This window comes from Astatotilapia calliptera, chromosome 20 (genome assembly GCF_964374335.1).
Source record: "Astatotilapia calliptera chromosome 20, fAstCal68.1, whole genome shotgun sequence".
Lineage (NCBI taxonomy): Eukaryota > Metazoa > Chordata > Actinopteri > Cichliformes > Cichlidae > Astatotilapia > Astatotilapia calliptera.
The window spans coordinates 25,243,057-25,260,186 of NC_137441.1; the positions used below are offsets into that span (position 1 = coordinate 25,243,057).

The 17,130-nt window shown below is 40.8% G+C and overlaps 1 protein-coding gene and 1 pseudogene across 2 annotated transcripts in view; one reads left to right on the plus strand and one right to left on the minus strand.

The window, feature by feature from the left end:
* The window catches only part of LOC113013880 (uncharacterized), a 117,744-nt gene extending 108,948 nt beyond the window's left edge, over positions 1-8,796 (minus strand). For both annotated transcript variants that reach the window (XM_080295318.1, XM_080295320.1), the window contains exon 1: positions 8,280-8,796. In XM_080295318.1, the coding sequence (XP_080151444.1) occupies positions 8,280-8,442 (163 nt within the window). In that variant the 5' untranslated portion in view covers positions 8,443-8,796. The remainder of the gene's footprint in view (positions 1-8,279) is intronic.
* LOC145423242 (tonsoku-like protein) lies at positions 8,733-16,648 on the plus strand (annotated as a pseudogene).
* Positions 16,649-17,130: the final 482 nt, after the last annotated feature.

The following is a 17,130-nucleotide window of genomic DNA, read 5'->3' on the forward strand; positions in this document are numbered from 1 at the left end:
GATTTTCACTCAATACAGACACCATAAAAATATGAGTGTGATGATTTTGAGCCAGAACGTGTTTTTACAAGGTAAACACAGCAGGACGATCAGTCTGAACAGTACTTACATGGTGTTGTTTAAAAACCCTCGTGATAAATTACAAGTTAATACACTAGCTAGACAAATATACCCAGGACGTGTGCAATACTTTTTGGAAAGTTTTGAAGAAGCTACGAGAGAGCCACATGGATATTTATTGATAGATTTAACCCCCACCTGTCCAGAGCAACTAAGACTGAGAACAGGGATACTACCCTCTGAAAAGCTGTGTGTTTTCTTGCCCAGGAAAAAATAATAGAAACAATGTCTGTAAGATTGAGGAGAAACTTTGCTTTACTGAAAACACTAACCAGAAGTTCCCCTAAAATCCGTAAGGTTATTTTACAACAATGCTCACCCGATTTTATTCAGTCTGTTTGTGAGATTTGTATGAATCTTTTAAAAGGAAATATTCCAGTCACAGAATGTCAGCATAAGAAGCTGAAACGGTATAGAGAGAAAATCAGACAGATGGCCAGCAGACGAGAGGGTGTTAGAAAGAAAAGAAAGTTAATCACTCAAAAGGGGGGTTTCCTGTTACCTTTGCTCACAACGGTTCTACCCATTGTTGCAGATCTGGCAATTGGGGCAATTCGCAAATAAAGATGCAGAAAATGTATCTGATCTCACCTGAGCAGATCAAACGCTTAAATGAAACACATGCAAATGCTTCTCGAGTGAATATCAGAGAGAAGGCGGAGGATGATCTGGATAGTAAAATGAGACAAGTACTGGAGACTCAAGGTCTAGCCCCCGATGAGAAAATTAAAAAGTATAATATGCTTTTACAAAGGTATCTGGTGCTTGAGAGACAGAAATCAGATGAAAGCAGACATATAACACTGAGACTCCCCAGAGAGCATAAAGGGAGTGAGAGTGAGAGATCCGATGAATATCATCAGGAAGAAAGCGCAGAGGGGGGAAAGACGGGAAGTGTGAATAAGGTTTTACACGATGTTTTAACCCACATAAATCCACGTTCAAAGAGAAACACTGAATATCTAATGCGTAGAATATTAGCATCAAAAGGTCACATCGGATGGAGTGAGGAAAAATAGAGCCGTCGTGGTGGGTAAACGGTGGCTTTGATAAACCCAAAGTAGTTTTTAGGGTGCTGAAAATTTCGAAAGATTATTTGAGGATGACCTAAGGGGTAACTACATGTACTATTTACATATGGATACAGGGAGGTCACGTCGACATAGTTGATTTTCTCACGGGGGCTAGACCTTGAGGGGTCAAGTGATTTACATGTTGTAAATGGTGTTATGAACTTGTCCAAAAAATTCCGTCCTTCCATTGCTCAGCGGACCCTATTGAATAGAGGCCTGACTTTTATCCCCACAAAAGGCTATAACAAAAATCTAAAATTACAGTGTAAATATGACATTCAGCAGTACCATAGGAGGATCAAATTGGCTGCCTTTTATGGAGATAAAAATGAGTCTCGATCTCAGCCCTTCACTCCAAAATCATACTGGTCACCACCCAATGCTCAGCTTCCATCCCAAATTCTTAATTTGATCAAAACAGATAATGAATATTTTCAAAACCACTTTAATGTAGGACGACTTAAGTCCAATTTGACAGTAGAAGAGATAAAGGGCCTAACAGAATTGAAAGGAAACAAACAAATTATCATTAAACCAGCAGACAAAGGAAGCGCAGTCGTAATTTTGGATAGAGAACAGTATTTGGAGGAAGGCTACAGACAATTGAACGACAAAAAATATTATTTGAAACTAAAAAAACCCATTTACCACGAAACAGTACCACTAGTGGAAAAGATTATCAATAATTTGAACCAAAAGAAATTTATAAACCTAAAACAAAAGAACTATTTACTGGGCTCCGCTGAGCCAAGAGGAAGACTTTTTTACATGCTGCCTAAGATCCACAAGGATCCGGCGAAATGGAGTGTCCCCTTTCAGGTGCCCCCAGGGCGACCAATCGTTTCAGACTGTGATAGTGAGACGTATTATACAGCTGAATACCTGGACTATTTCCTGACTCCTTTATCCACAAAACATGCAAGCTATATTAAAGATACATATGATTTTGTGGATAAAGTGAAACAAATAGAAGTCCCCATTGATGCTTTTCTGTTTTCCATAGACATTGACAGCCTTTACACAAACATTGACATTGGTGAAGGCATTGACTCCATTAAGAGAGTCTTTCAAAGATACCCGGATAAGAAAAGGCCTGAAAAAGAATTACGATTTTGAATTCAATGGTGACTTCTATTTACAAATCAAGGGGACGGCTATGGGGAAAAAGTTTGCCCCAGCATATGCAAACATCTTCATGGCAGAGTGGGAAACTGCTGCATTAGATAAATGCATAAAGAAGCCACTGCATTATTATCGTTTTTTGGACGACATATGGGGTGTCTGGCAACATACTGAGCAGGACTTTGAGATGTTTCTTAATACTTTAAATGACCACAATGCTTCTATTAAGCTTAAATCAACCATCAGTAAGACCTCTATTGACTTTCTTGACACAACCACCTTTAAGGGCACAAATTTCATAAATGACCACAAATTAGACATAAAGGTATTCTTTAAACCCACAGACACTCACACCCTACTATTTAAAACAAGCTTTCATCCCAAACACACATTTGCAGGAATTGTCAAATCTCAACTGCTTAGATTCCACAGAATCTGCACACAAAAATCTGATTTTGGAACTGCTGTCAAGACCCTATTCTCTGCTCTCTCCACTAGAGGGTACCAGTGGTCTTTCCTAAGGAGGTGCTTCAAATCATTTCTGCTGACAAAGCCAATTGATGTCTCCCCTTTACTTCCAGTGGTCATCACATATGCCCCTTGCACCTGCAAATTGGTCAGGGCTATTAAGAACAATTTTCATAACCTGTCTCGTGATGTGCAGACACTCCATAATCACAAGGTGATTGCTGCCTTCAGGAGGCATAAGAATCTGGGTGATCTCCTCATTCGAGCCCAAATCACACCTCTCTCTGTGCCTAGACAGAGACATCAAGGGCAATTTTTCCAACATCATAGGTTGGTGCGAAGCCACTCCAATGGTCAGGTTTTTCTGTCATTGTGCAAAGGGACCCCGAGGTCCAAAAACTGTATATATTTGATTGCATGCAAGAGATGTGGGATCCAGTATGTGGGAGAAACTGGTAATACACTGCTCACCAGATTCACTCAACACAGGTACAACATCACACGGAAAAAGAACACTCACACTCACCTTGTCAAACACTTTTTATTGCATGGCTGGGATTCTGTCACAGCGACAGCCATTCAAATCAATTCGAGGTGGACAACACAACAGAGATGGAGAGCTGAGAGGATTTGGATAGCTAAACTAAATACAGTTTATCCAAATGGCCTCAACGAAAAGGGTTATAGGAGGTATTAATACAATAATGTGTATATAGTTGATATTTCAGTACTTTCGTGTGTGTACTTATGGACATTTTGTCACTTCACTGGGGACCTCGCCTTTTTCATGTCTCACAGGGGAGCATCCTGGCCCTGAAATTGACCCTGACCCTAACCTCAGTGACCCCTATAATAATTTGACCTCCTGCCCTAAACCTAACCACCTGCCACTCTGATTGGACACGAGAGTTGGTCATCCCCCACCCCTTGAGTGGACCCTAAACCTAACCTCCATACCCCTCCTCCCCCCACCTCTCTAACTGCATCTATTACATTCCATTTGGAACTCCACTGGGGGGGTCCTGGACGCCTGAGATGGGAGCAGGTATGGTCTGTGCATTGGAGCGCGGCCCCCTTCGGGGACCGTGCTCCCAACTTTGATTTCCCACAGTGAAATGATGCACATGCTGTTTTCTTTGCAAATTTGCATCATAGGATTGTTTTTTGTTTTTCCTGCAGTATATAAAAATTGCTGTATCTCCAAAATAAAACTATGAAGACACTCAAAATAAATTTCCTGTGGTGGGAAACTATTTTTTGCAACTTTATTGTATTTAAAGTTTTGAGGGATAAGCCTCTTAAATTTCTCCAAGTAGAAATATATGTAAACAAAACAAAAGCGATTTTCAATTTTTTTTGTAGTTTATTGCACTTTTTTGCAATTTATGTAATTACTATGCACTTAATGCATACATATTATTAAAATATGGGCTATAACAGTTGTATTGATGTATAGCAACTTGAAATGCTCCCACAAATGGCACTACAGCATGTAAAAAAAATAATATAAGCTCTGGTGGACTTGGTTCTATAGTAGGTCTTAAAGGGTTAAATAAATATCGTCAAATAATCGTGATCTCAATTTCAGTGAAAATAATCGTGATTATCATTTTTGCCATAATCGAGCAGCCCTAATAGTACGTATGATATTTATATAAAGCCATTTAGAGTGAGGTTCATGTAAATTTACCATTCTCTATTTGTTTATGTCTTGATGCATTCTCAATCATCCAGGAAAGTAAATCTCCAAAAGTTGATTCTGTTCATCTGGACGTAGCGTTTTGTGGGAGAAACGTTTCGTCACTCATCCAAGTGACTTCTTCAGTCTCAGCTGACTGCAGGTTTCCCCAAATCTTATAAACAGTAAATTTGCATAATGGTAAATGGCCTGTATTTATATAGCGCTTTACTAGTCCCTAAGGACCCCAAAGCGCTTTACATATCCAGTCATCCACACATTCACACACACATTCACACACTGAAACCAGCCCACTGAAGGAACACTGGACTGTAGTGATGGGATTTCCGGCTCTTTTTAGAGATCCGGCTCTTTCGGTTCGGCTCACTAAAAAGAGCCGGCTCTTTCGGCTCCGAACCGGCTCTTCAGGTTGTTTTGTTGCTTTAATTAATTTATTATTAACAATAATATAAAATTATGCACAAAAGGAATTACTAACGTAAAAACAAGTGGTTTTATTTATATATGTTTATATATAAATATATGCGGTGGCCCCTAGAGACAAAACACGTATAAACTCCAAAACACATTTCTAGCATGAACTGAACTTCCAAAGCAGAGCTACTAGATCACTTAAATCACACAATTGAAAGCATGTGTGTATTGTTTGTGTATTTATACACAGGCACTCATATATATATTCAAATAATTTAAAAAAAAGTTCATTTACCTGTTATTACCACACACCAAATCCGGTCGTTGGTACTTGCTGGCTTGTGTAGCCACAAGATAACAAAGGCTCAACACTGTGCCCAGCATCCTGGAGCACTTCTGTTGTCTTTTGTACGTGTTTTGAGTTTTTATGTGCTTCTGAGTTTTTATATGCTTCTGAGTTTTTACGTGCTTCGGAGTTTGTACGTGTTTTGGAGTTTTTACGTGTTTTGGAGTTTGTACGTGTTTTTACGTGTTTTGGAGTTTGTACATGCTTCAGAGTTCGTACGTGATTTGAAGTTTGTATGTGCTTTGTCTCTAGGGGCCACCGTAAATATACTTTTATTTATTCACTCCACATAAAATTTAATAAATAAATCATATAATACAAAAATCAACTATTCACATTTCAAGTTTTAACTATTTAAATTTTCAGCTTTTTCCTTTCACAAATTTAAAGTGAAAAGAACACAAAACACTGCAAACCACAACACAATTAAATATAAATTATAATATGAAAACTAAAAGATGTTACAAAGCGCTGTCTTTGCTTCATGTTTACGTGAATAAACAAACAAATGAACAGCAGCATGATCTGAATATGATCATGAAAGCTTAAAGTATTTTACGACGGCAGGTAAGATATGCTGTTAATGCTAATCTTTTAACATTTTACTAATAAATATGATGCAAATCTCATGGTCCACTACATTCCAAAGATGCTCTGTTGGGTTGAGAGCTGGTAACTCTGGAGACCCGAGTACAGAGAACTCAATGTCATTTTAAGGGAACTGCATATTTTCTCTTTTTTGGACTACTCTCTGTAAATCATGCAGATGTTTGTGCTGGAAATTTAAACAGATCAGCAGTTTCTGAAATACTCAGATCAGCCAATGTGGCACCAACACCCACACCATGATCAAAGTGATTTCAATCACCGTCACTGATCGCTATATGCTGAAATGCATGGACTGCTGCCATCTGATTGGCTGATTACATTTTGGATTAAAGAGTAGTTGAACGGGTGTAGTTAACAAAGTGGCCGTAAGTATGTTTACATAGATGCAGTGTTAGGGAGTAACGGCATACATGTACCGGCGTTATGCATTTAAAATACAAAACATGAGTAACTGTATTCCGATATCCATCCATCCATTCGCTTATCCTTTTCAGGGTCGCGGGGGGCGCTGGAGCCTATCCCAGCTGTTATAGGGCGAAAGGTGGGGTACACCCTGGACAGGTCGCCAGTCTGTCGCAGGGCTAACACATAGAGACAGACAACCATTCACACTCACATTCACACCTAGTGGCAATTTGGATTATCCAATTAACCTATCCCCACAAGCTGCATGTCTTTGGACGGTGGGAGGAAGCCGGAGTACCCGGAGAGAACCCACGCAAACACGGGGAGAACATGCAAACTCCACACAGAAAGACCCCGGCCTGATGGTGGAATTGAACTCAGGACTTTCTTGCTGTGAGGCAACAGTGCTAACCACCGTGCTGCCGATAGTTACCGATAATTTGGTAATAATTAGAATACAGTTACTTCTAAATAAATGAATTACACGATGGTCTTTTCCTGTTTCATACGTCAGGCTATACCCTCTCTAATTTTGTTGATTTCACGCATTACCGGAAACCCAAACAAAACACGCAACAAGAAGCTCTAGTGTAAGTGTCTTGGTAATGTTGGTGGTGTCAGTTATACAATGGACCCAGAAACCGAGCTGCTCTCAACTATAAAGACTCCACCCGAAAGAAACATCTGGAAGTACATTCTTTTTTTAAAGACTAACATTAGCTAGGGCTGTGCGACATGACCAAAATCTCATATCCCAATATAAGACGTTTCTCGTCCCGATAATGATATATATGACAAAATAGTGCTTTTTCTGTAAATTCTGTGAATATCGGGCAACTTGACTTTCATGAAGTGTTTTCAGCTGGGTGTCGTGTACCTGGAGTCGAGTATTTTGACCAATGCACTATATATTTTTAGATATATGTTGTAACGGCCGCCATTTTCTTTCTGAGTATTTATTACACGTGGGGGAAAAGCCTGTTCTAACGTATGAGTCTAAGGTTTATTTTGAGCACCTGATGGCTCTTTTTTGCTTCTCATCTATAAACTCTCTCCACAAACTTTCACATGATTCATGCGTAGGTGGTCGAAGAGGTTTGTCGTGTTTGAGTCCGTGGTGGGAACCAGTCTGGGCATAATTTCCATAGTACAGTTTTCTGATCCGTGTCAGACTTTTCATAACCAAACCATGTCCATGCAACAGGGGGAGCCCCTCATTTAGGAATAACATCCTCAATTTGTTTGGAGCTACCAGGTTCTGCCTCATCTTTATTGATTGTACAGCCCTAACGTAAGCCTACTACAACTACCTTGTATTAGTTTATGTAGCTATCTAGGTTATGTCTCACTTCAGAATCTTCGATGTACTATTGCTGTGTGACTCATTACTATTACTGAAGGCTGCATTACAACCTGCTACTTGCAAATAATTATGTGCAGTTCTGAAAGCAAACAGAAAGAAAACCTATTACTGATACAGAAATTGTGTTCTATACGAGATCGCTGCAAAAACTGCAGCCTTGCCTAATGTCCACCCTACTGTTACTCATTTTACATCACGATTTAAAAATTTACTTGAGATTGCTTTCAGAACTGCACATGATTGTTTGTAGCTAGCAGGATGTTAATGCTATGAATCAAGTCTAACAGTCTTTAGTCTATGAAATAACTTTAGCTAAAGCCAGCTAACAATGTTAGCTCGGTGGCTAGTAGCCTTCAGTTATAGCAATAATTCACACAGCAATAGTACATTCAAGTAGTTGTAACAAGCAAGTAATAAAGTAATCCGGACCAAAGTATTCAGAATACGTTATTCACATTGAGTAACTTAATGGAATAGTTACAAACTCCATTTGGGCCATGTATTCTGTAATCTTTCGTGGAAAACATTTTAAAAGTAACCTTCTCAACACTGCACAGATATAACTTCATACACTTTACTGTGGTGTATTACTAGTTCAATGCATTTAGATCATGCCCACGTGAATCACACGATGATCCCGCAACCCTCACACCTCCACACCTGTATTGTGTGACTTTATCCCGGGTCTGATATCAAGCAGTCTTAGCTGACGGATCTCTTCCTCATACCGGACGATCGTTTTTTCAAACTCTGAGAAGATTTCTTCTGCAGCAGAAGTTAATCTCTCCTTGATAAACTCTCTAAGATTCTGAACTGAAGACATTATTGCAACAACAACCGACACGGCCAAACCAACATCTTCAAACTTAATTCAGGATCGCGATGGGATCTTTCAATGGCGCCATTGCTGCTATTCTTCTTCTACTGAATTTACGGTAGGCTGGAGGTATAAAAGGCGTAATACTGCCCTCGTCAGGTCTCCTGATTTCTCTAGTACAGACTCTGCTTTGTCTTTCTACAAAGAGTTGATGACATTAAATACAGATGTTTTAACAGTGCTTGAATGTTTTATTTTGTTTACTCTAGCCTCCAACTCAAACTTTGGTTGCTCCTATGCCCACGTCACTTCCTCCACCAATCAGAATGAGGGTCCGGGTTCAGGAAGACGTCTTCCTGATCCCAGTTCCACAAAGGTCGGTGAAAACTTTTAAGTTTGAGCAGTATATAAAAATAAATCCCAATCTGATTGGTATAGTGTTTTTTTGTTGTTGTTGTTGTTGTTGTTGTTTTTAATTTCTGTTTAATCGCCGGTCATTGCTCTGCATCCCAGTGAGGCCAACTCCTGCTCTGTGTCGTGGCTGTGTGAGCAGGCAGCTCAGCGTTACTACCAGAAATGTGGCCTCCTGCCTCGTCTCTCTCTGCAGAAAGAAGGCGCTCTGCTCTCCCCGCAGGACCAGCTACTGGCCGTCCTGCACACAAATGAAGAGGTGAGGTGACACTGAGGAGAGCCAGAAGTGACCATACTTGGACCACAGACAATTTAAAAGATGCTGAAGACTACCATGATTGGTTGATGAAGTCTGATCACGAGTGTTTAAGACAAATGTTGTCACTGTTGCTATCTTGGATTTTTTTTTAAAAAAACCCACAGTGACAAGAGGATGGCTATGACTGTGAAACAGCTTGCATGTCAGCCAGTGAGCATACTCCTTTTCTTAGGCAAAGTATGGCCCAAATTCATAAAATAGACTTTCTCATAGACACAGAGGTCTTTTTTAAATCACTGATAGAAGGAATGGAGGTTCTAGGTCCTTCCACAATGACTTCATCTTTCATTACCCAGATGAGGCGTGCAGGTTTTAGACTGTATGATTCTGGTAAGAAGGTGAAGGGCTGATTATGTTAAGCTGCCTGAGAAACTACAATCTGAGAAACTGTAAAGATTAGAACCATTTCTATTACCAGACTGGATGCTGACTTGCTTTTGGAGCCAGCTTCCAGAAGACACTGAAGGAATCACAGTTTTTGGGATTGAATCCTTGGCTTCACTTTCCTGCACCAGTGCAGGATAACTGATGGGTTTGTATTGCAGGTTCTGGCTGAAGTTTGCTCGTGCACTCTCAGAAATAGAGGTATGAGAGAAGAACATTTTTGTACCTATAGGTACATTTTTTTAAAATGTTCCCTTAAAAGTATAATACTGGCCTTTAAAAGTCCAGAAATGCCCCTTTAAAGGTACAATTTAAAGTACAAATCTGTACCATTTTGACCTGTACTGCAGTGACAGTGGCAGAATGTGGTAATGGGTCAGCATGGGAAAATCTGGATGGGCCTGGTTAATTGTAAAATTCATATGAGATGTGAGTGTGCTCATAAAAGCTACATGTTATAATCAAATCTGTTGGTCCTCTCCTCTGTACGTAAATTATCCTATGATGCAAAGAATATCTGTAACCTACCTTTGTGTAAGTTATGTTAAATTATATTTTAAAAAAAAACACACAATGACATGCAGGCACAACCAAATGATGTTAAAAAAAACTGGTCCATTTCCATTTTATTAAGTTCCAGTTATAATTTTTAATGTTTTAAATCTTGGTTGTAGCCTTCAAAAACGTGAAATCATATTACTGTTATGTTTGGCCATTTACTTTTTCGCTTTTACTACATCCTAGAATTGTTCATTAATTGGGAGGTTTTTATGGAATTTGCAACATCAAGTTAAACCGAGGTTCTTTGGAAGTTAAAATGTCAAGCAGATTTTTATGTTACGGTGACTACATTTTGTAAGTTACAAATATAGTTCGCCAAGACAGCATAACGGTTTCTAAACAACTGTGCATTAATACCACAATGTTGTATTTCCATGTATCAAGTTCGCAACGCGCATTAATCACAAAGGCTGAAAAGCCAGCAGCGATGAGTGCTCCGCCTCCGCGCTGACTAACGTTGACGCAGAAAATGACTCTCAGGGGGTTATCGATGGAGGAGCTCCTTATAAAGTTGATGGAAGAAGGCATTGATGTGTCAGACGACGAGGCGCAAAGGTTTAGAGGTAAGTCGGGTGTGATTTTGTGTTGTTATTGTCACGGGGTGAAACGGGACAAGTTATTTAGAGTTTTATTGTGCATGTTTTGCAATGTTTTATCTGTTTTAATATTTTAATATTGTATATTGGGTTTGTTTGTATGAGCTTTATTGCATGTTTTTATCTTATTTAAATTGAACACCTGTCCTGTAAAGACTCCGCCCCTACCTGATAGTAAACTGATCACACCTGCGAGAGATCCCAGAGAGGCCAATAAGAGGGCCTGGCAGACCATAGAGCAAGGGGGGAGAAAAAGCTTGAGAGAAGGCTTGAGAGGAGGAGAGACATGGCATGGTAAGGTAACCGGTGTGGGCGACGGCCGCGCAGAGCGGCACAGAGGCCCGGCTATAGGCAGCTGGCCAAGGCGTGCGGCAAAGGAGAACGAGACCAGAGATCGCGGACGACCGCGCACTGGAGGGAGTGATCGGAGCTGAGCGGAGAGGTCTGTGCTGGTGTTGACGGGAGGTAGCTCCTCGCCGAGAGAGGCCCACGGCAGGGGATAGAGAGGCAGCGGGATGGCGCCTTATGTCCCCGGGACGGCGAGTCTATGGCTACGCGTGTGAAGCACAACACAGTGGTGGGCGGAGTTAGGAGCTCTGCCCATCTGGGGTAGGTCCCGATTCATCCCGTCTAAGACGAACCTCCAGTGGAATTTAAGAATGGTGACTGCCGCTGGCCCTCTCTCCTTTTTCTAGTTGGCATCAGAATGAAGAGGCCAACAGGACGGCGACAATCCTGTTGGTTTCTGCACCGTTTGGACTTTTATATCGTGGCGGATGCCACTGGACTGTTAATGTTGTGTGTTATTGCTTTTTATTGTGTTACCCCCTTGGCCAAGGTTGTTTTAATTTATTTTGCATTTAACTATTTAAATATAATAAATTATATTTTAATTATATTATATTTTTAATCGTGTGCTTTCCCTTGGCGGCTCCACTGCTCTGTCCGTTTGGAGGAAGGTTTCCTTCCTTTAAAAAAAAAACACTGTGGAAATAAAATCAGCCTTTCCGCTCCGTTACATTATAAAAATTACAACGTGTAATTTTACAGTAGAGTTAGCAAAAGTCCGAAGAGCTAGCTTTAACATGGGTGAATGCTAGCAGTTAGCTAAGTTTTAAACAAAGAAAGGTACAAATGTGGACTATTTAGACTGTTGGTGGAATCGTCAACGTCTGTCTTCCCGCCGTATTCCAGTGCTTTATCAATAAATAGTCACTAACCTTGTACAACAATGTAAAAAAATCAATAATTTCTCAAAACATGCTTGTATGTAAATATAGCTATTAACAAAAACGTTTTCTAAGCAAAATTTATCGCATCTAACTTGTTTCCCGCTCAAAGGGATTTTAAACAATGGAAGGTACACATTTGCACCATTCCACCTACTTAGTGGGATTTGGGATTTTCGAATCTGAGAGCTGTAAGCTCTGCGCAGGGACACTGTCTGCAACCCAAGAATTGTTAAGATGATTGGGGAAACAGCTAATGATTTTTTTTTTGTCTCTAAATCTGATTATTATTATTATTTTCTGTACTAGCTGATTAATCAATCTGTTTATTAGCTTTAGAATTTTTTGATCAAGGGTTAAAGTACTTTACATTTATCTCCAGTCTGTGTCTTTAAACATGTCAAAAGTTTAAATCCTCAATGTAAAATGTCATTCTTTTGTCTATTCTGCTCTTTTCATTTCCAGTTGTGTGATGAGGTTGATTTAATGCATCCCTGCCAAGACAACATCTGTCACCGCTTTAGCAAAAACTTCACTGCTGTTCTTCAAATGACCAAGGATTTGCCACTGAAGAAGGTCTACATGGAGGCAAGAGAGAATGCACTGGCTGAAGACATTACAGGTGCTAATTTGACCGCATACAAATAGTAAATTTTGTGACAATTCATTTGCTCTCTCTTCCAAAGATAATTGATGTACCATAGTGTCATGTGAAGAGCATGTTAATGGGAATTTGCATGCTATCAAAATCTAATGAAGTGCATTTGCATCTGTATGACCTAGGAATTGACTTCAAGGGGGCACTTCTCTTGCCATCCATCTTCAAGGAGAAGATAGAAGATTTCATCATCCTTGGAGAGGTAAATGCATGATGCAATGCATAGCCTTTGGCCACAAGTTTCATTCTCGGTGTTTTGTTGGCATGGAGCTGAATTCAGCTGCGGTTCAGCATCACAGCTAAGCTAATGTAGGGGAAACACTGCTGTTAATCCACAGTGCTGCTGTGCTCTTGGGTTTTGTCTGGTGTTTATATAGATAGATAAACCTTTATTGTCCCCTTAGGGAAATTCTTCTTCACAGGTACTGTCACTGTCAGGGGTGATTGCTTTTGCCCTTGAATATTATGTCAAACTTTAGCAGCTTATCAAACACTACCACGACAGTCATTGGTCAAGAAGCTTTTTGTTTGGAGTAGGGGCCATGTTTACAGGTTATCAGAATAGACAGTTTTGTTTTGCTGCAAATAAAGAAGGTAATTTGAGGAATCTGTTGAAAATCCACTTGGCACATATTGCTTAAACATACTGTATACTAATGTTTTTCTTCCTCTTCTGCAGAATACTCCCACGAGTCCATACCCAACCATTCGAATGAAGGATAAGAGTTGGACAACTGCCCTCTTAAGACAGTTTCGCTGTGTTGTGACAGTTGAAGGAGTGGATGTTTGCTCGTGCCGCTCGCTGGATGAGGCCTACATCTCAGCATTCTCCACCTTCTTCGTGTTCAACATGACCTACCCTGCATACTTCAAGAAAACACTTGTCTTTCTTCAGAACTGCATTGTCAACATAGGAGACCAGGGAGACAAACCCCTGCCAGTAAGTGTCACCAGGGTACTTAACCAACTCTATTAAATATGCCCCCACCCAAGTGTCACTACCTTATTCACTACCCAAGGCTGATTTTGATGTATGGTCCTCTTCGCCCTTTGTGGTGTATGGGATATGAAAGCAAGCATCAATATTTCAAAAATCTAGCGAGTAAATGCAAAAACTTTGTAAACATCACTGCAACTCTTAACAATCGTCATCAAATGAAACAGTGCTGGGAGTTTTCTTCAGATAAGTTGCTTGTTGACTTTGAACATTCACTCAGCACAAGTGTCAGTGTGCCATTTTCATCTCTGCCAGGTGACTTACAGAATGCTCTGGAAATGAACAAAAGTTTTACAGATGTGCATTTTCAGGATAAAGTGCTTCAGTGTGTGTCTGCTATATCTGTCAGCAGTAGGGCTGGGCGATATGACCCAAAATTCATATCTCGATATTTTTTTAGCTGGATGGCGATATAAGATATATATCTCAAAATTTTTTTTTTTTAAAGCCATAAGTTAAGAACAAAAAGAGAGTTCTTAGTCACACTGTGTCCCAGATGTCACACGGGCACTTTTATTTACATACAGCGTAGATGTACATGAAAAAATTACTCAAAAATAAATTCTCAGCATTTATTAAATAATCATGGTCCATAAATAAAAGAAAACTATGTTCTTTTTGTGCATAACAAAAAGCTCACAATTGTGCAGTCAAAATGTAAACTAACAGACGCTGAGCATAATAACAAAGAGACAGATTTCACAGCTGCACCACGTCTCTGAACAGGTGCCATTTGTGGTCCTTATACACACACAGTACGGTAATATTACGTTGAAGCACAGTATGTATCACTCCGCGAGGCTCCTCCTCGGTAGCCGTAATCATCCGACAGTCCATCAAGCGGTGCAGCTCCGTAGCTTAGCAAAGTCATATTAAAACATTTTTTGACAGATTGCTGAGCGCTGTGTACCACATAAAATCGGTTCGCGGTCAGTAAGCACAACCAGAATTCATACATAGGGCGCACTGTCGAGTTTTGAGAAAATGAAAGGATTTTAGGCCGTGCAGCCCGGTTAGCGCGGTTAGCTCGCTAACACGTTGACGCCGTCCAGCCCCACGCACGGGGCGATCCGCGGTAACTCGCTAACGGAGATTTTCCGCTTTCATCTTGTCATTGCCTGCAGATGAAGCTATGGCGGACGGGCAGTTGTGTTCAGTGAAGGAGAGGCGAGGCCGAGTAACGCAGCGTAGAGACAAAAGTGGACGAAAGAGAGGCAAACCTGCGGCTCCACAAGTATAATTATAACGTAACATAGACTATATCGATATAAACGATATTGTCGCATCTTATATCTCGCATGAAAATATATCGATATTTTTAAAAAAACTCGATATATCGCCCAGCCCTAGTCAGCAGTGTCAAATATGAACTTGAGGATGTTTTTGTAGTTGGCCATACACACACTGAAGCCATACCTATATTCCTTAAAATCAAGTATATTTTGAATGTTGATACTTGTTGGGTATTGTGTGGGAAACTGTTACTTCCTTGCACTTATGAATGTCATTTCCATGCTTACCAAGTTCAGTTGACAATGACTGGATCCTGTTCAATCCAGGAAATGAATTAGACTTTCAAGCTCTAGACACGTATTTAGTAGATGATAGGCTGTTTGTGTCCTTGAGGTATTCTGTGTGACGTGATTGCAAGCACATTTTCCATTGTGTTCAGGTGTTTAATGTCTTTATGTGATTGTTTACTTTTTTTTTTTTCTCCTCCGTGCCCTAAAACTTCAGGCCAGCCTCACGGAGCTGCGAATTTCTGGAAACCGTATGTCTGACGACCTTCTCCCTGAGCTGATTGCCACAACGCTCACATGCCTCGTCTGCAGCTGCTGGACATTTCTGCCAACTGCATTACAGGGGACGGCCTGGAGAAGGCTGTAAATGCTTTAAAGGGACAGAGTGCACCTGCATTCCCGGTAAGGGCCTCAGCTAGCCAATAGTGGCAGCTCCAGGTTTACCATCTAACCTGTATTTAAGTACCTCTGGTCTTAATAACTACCTTAGATCTTAATAACAAGCTAACCTGATTCATATCAATGATATCTGTCAGAGAGAATTGGCTCTCGTGATCATTTGCTTTTTCTGCTCGTTTCCACTCAAAGTGCCTGGAGGAGCTGGACCTCAGTATGAACCCACTGGGGGACGGCGTGTCTGAGTCTCTGTCCTGTCTGCTGTCCTGCTGCCCTGTGCTAGCCAAGCGGTCTCTGCAGGCCTGCGGCCTCACTACTCGTTTCCTTCAGCAGCATCGACTGCTGCTAGCCAGCGCGCTCACAGGTGACTCTAACAAGCAGCTGACTGAAGCCTTAAGCTTCACTGAACTCCCACCCATAAGCAAAACTGCAACTAACTTTACATCTTCTGAACGTTCAGGCACAGGCCATTTGAAAGCAGTGTGCCTGTCCCTCAATCCCCTAGGCTCCACCGGCTTTGAGCTGGTGTTAAAAAGACTGCCCCTCCACTGCCTCCCACACGTGGACCTGTCAGCTGTCTGCAGAGGGCCTGCTGATTACCCGGCACTGGAACACCTCGCCAAAGTCCTGTCACAGGTGTGCACGCAAAAATCATGCAATGTCATTTATTGTCGAAAGATATAATTGTGCAATCAGGTTAAGACTTTTGTGTTTTTGCAGGACGAGTGCTCTCTGACCCACCTCAGCCTGGCTGCAAATGGGCTGACAGACAGCAGTGTAGCTACCTTGGCGAGGTGTGCGTGTGTGAGAGTCAAGACCTGGACAGTTTGTCAGAGCTGGTCCAGGATATCCGTCTTTGCTCTCAGGCCCTCAACAAGCTGGACCGACAGACCTTGAAGCAGAGCTGGGACAGGACTCAGTCACACGGACACTTTCTCTGCCACCTCTACTTGAGGGTGGCAGGTGTGTTCATAATAAATAATTAATAATGAATTATTAATTTCATAATAATTCATAATAAAAGTGGTCATTTTTATAAACATTTTGTTTAATGAGGCTACACCAAAAAGAAACAAGATAAAAACAAAATAAAGTGACATGGTGTCCACCGACAGTCTGTGGATAGCTTGTGTTTTATGCATTTTTGTCTGCCTTATTTATACATGTAAAGCTCTGTATCTGTATAAAGAGTTTGTGTTAGTGTGTGAGAGGTTTTGTGTCACAATGGTCCTGTTTTGGAGGATTTGATTAAAAAAAACCAAACATAATTAAAGTAACCAACGATGCTATACGTTGACATCGTTCTTTCACTGTAAGACTCAGCAGGCTATGGTGAATAATCACAGCGATTTTCAGGTCTCTGAAGAAATCTATCTAGGAGCTATGACAGTGTAAAGACACCCTGCAATTTTAAATGTGTGGCGACATTTGAATGAGGCGCATACCAGTAGAGGGAGCCAACGCACCACGAATGGTACACAGCCACAGATGCGCTAGAAAACTGAGAGAGGCCGACAGTGATCGCTTACTTTTTGTAAGGGGCTTGTTGAGATTAAATAGAACAAGTTACAAAGCATTAAAACATGTTAAAAACACAACAGCCTTATTAAACGCAGAGTAGTT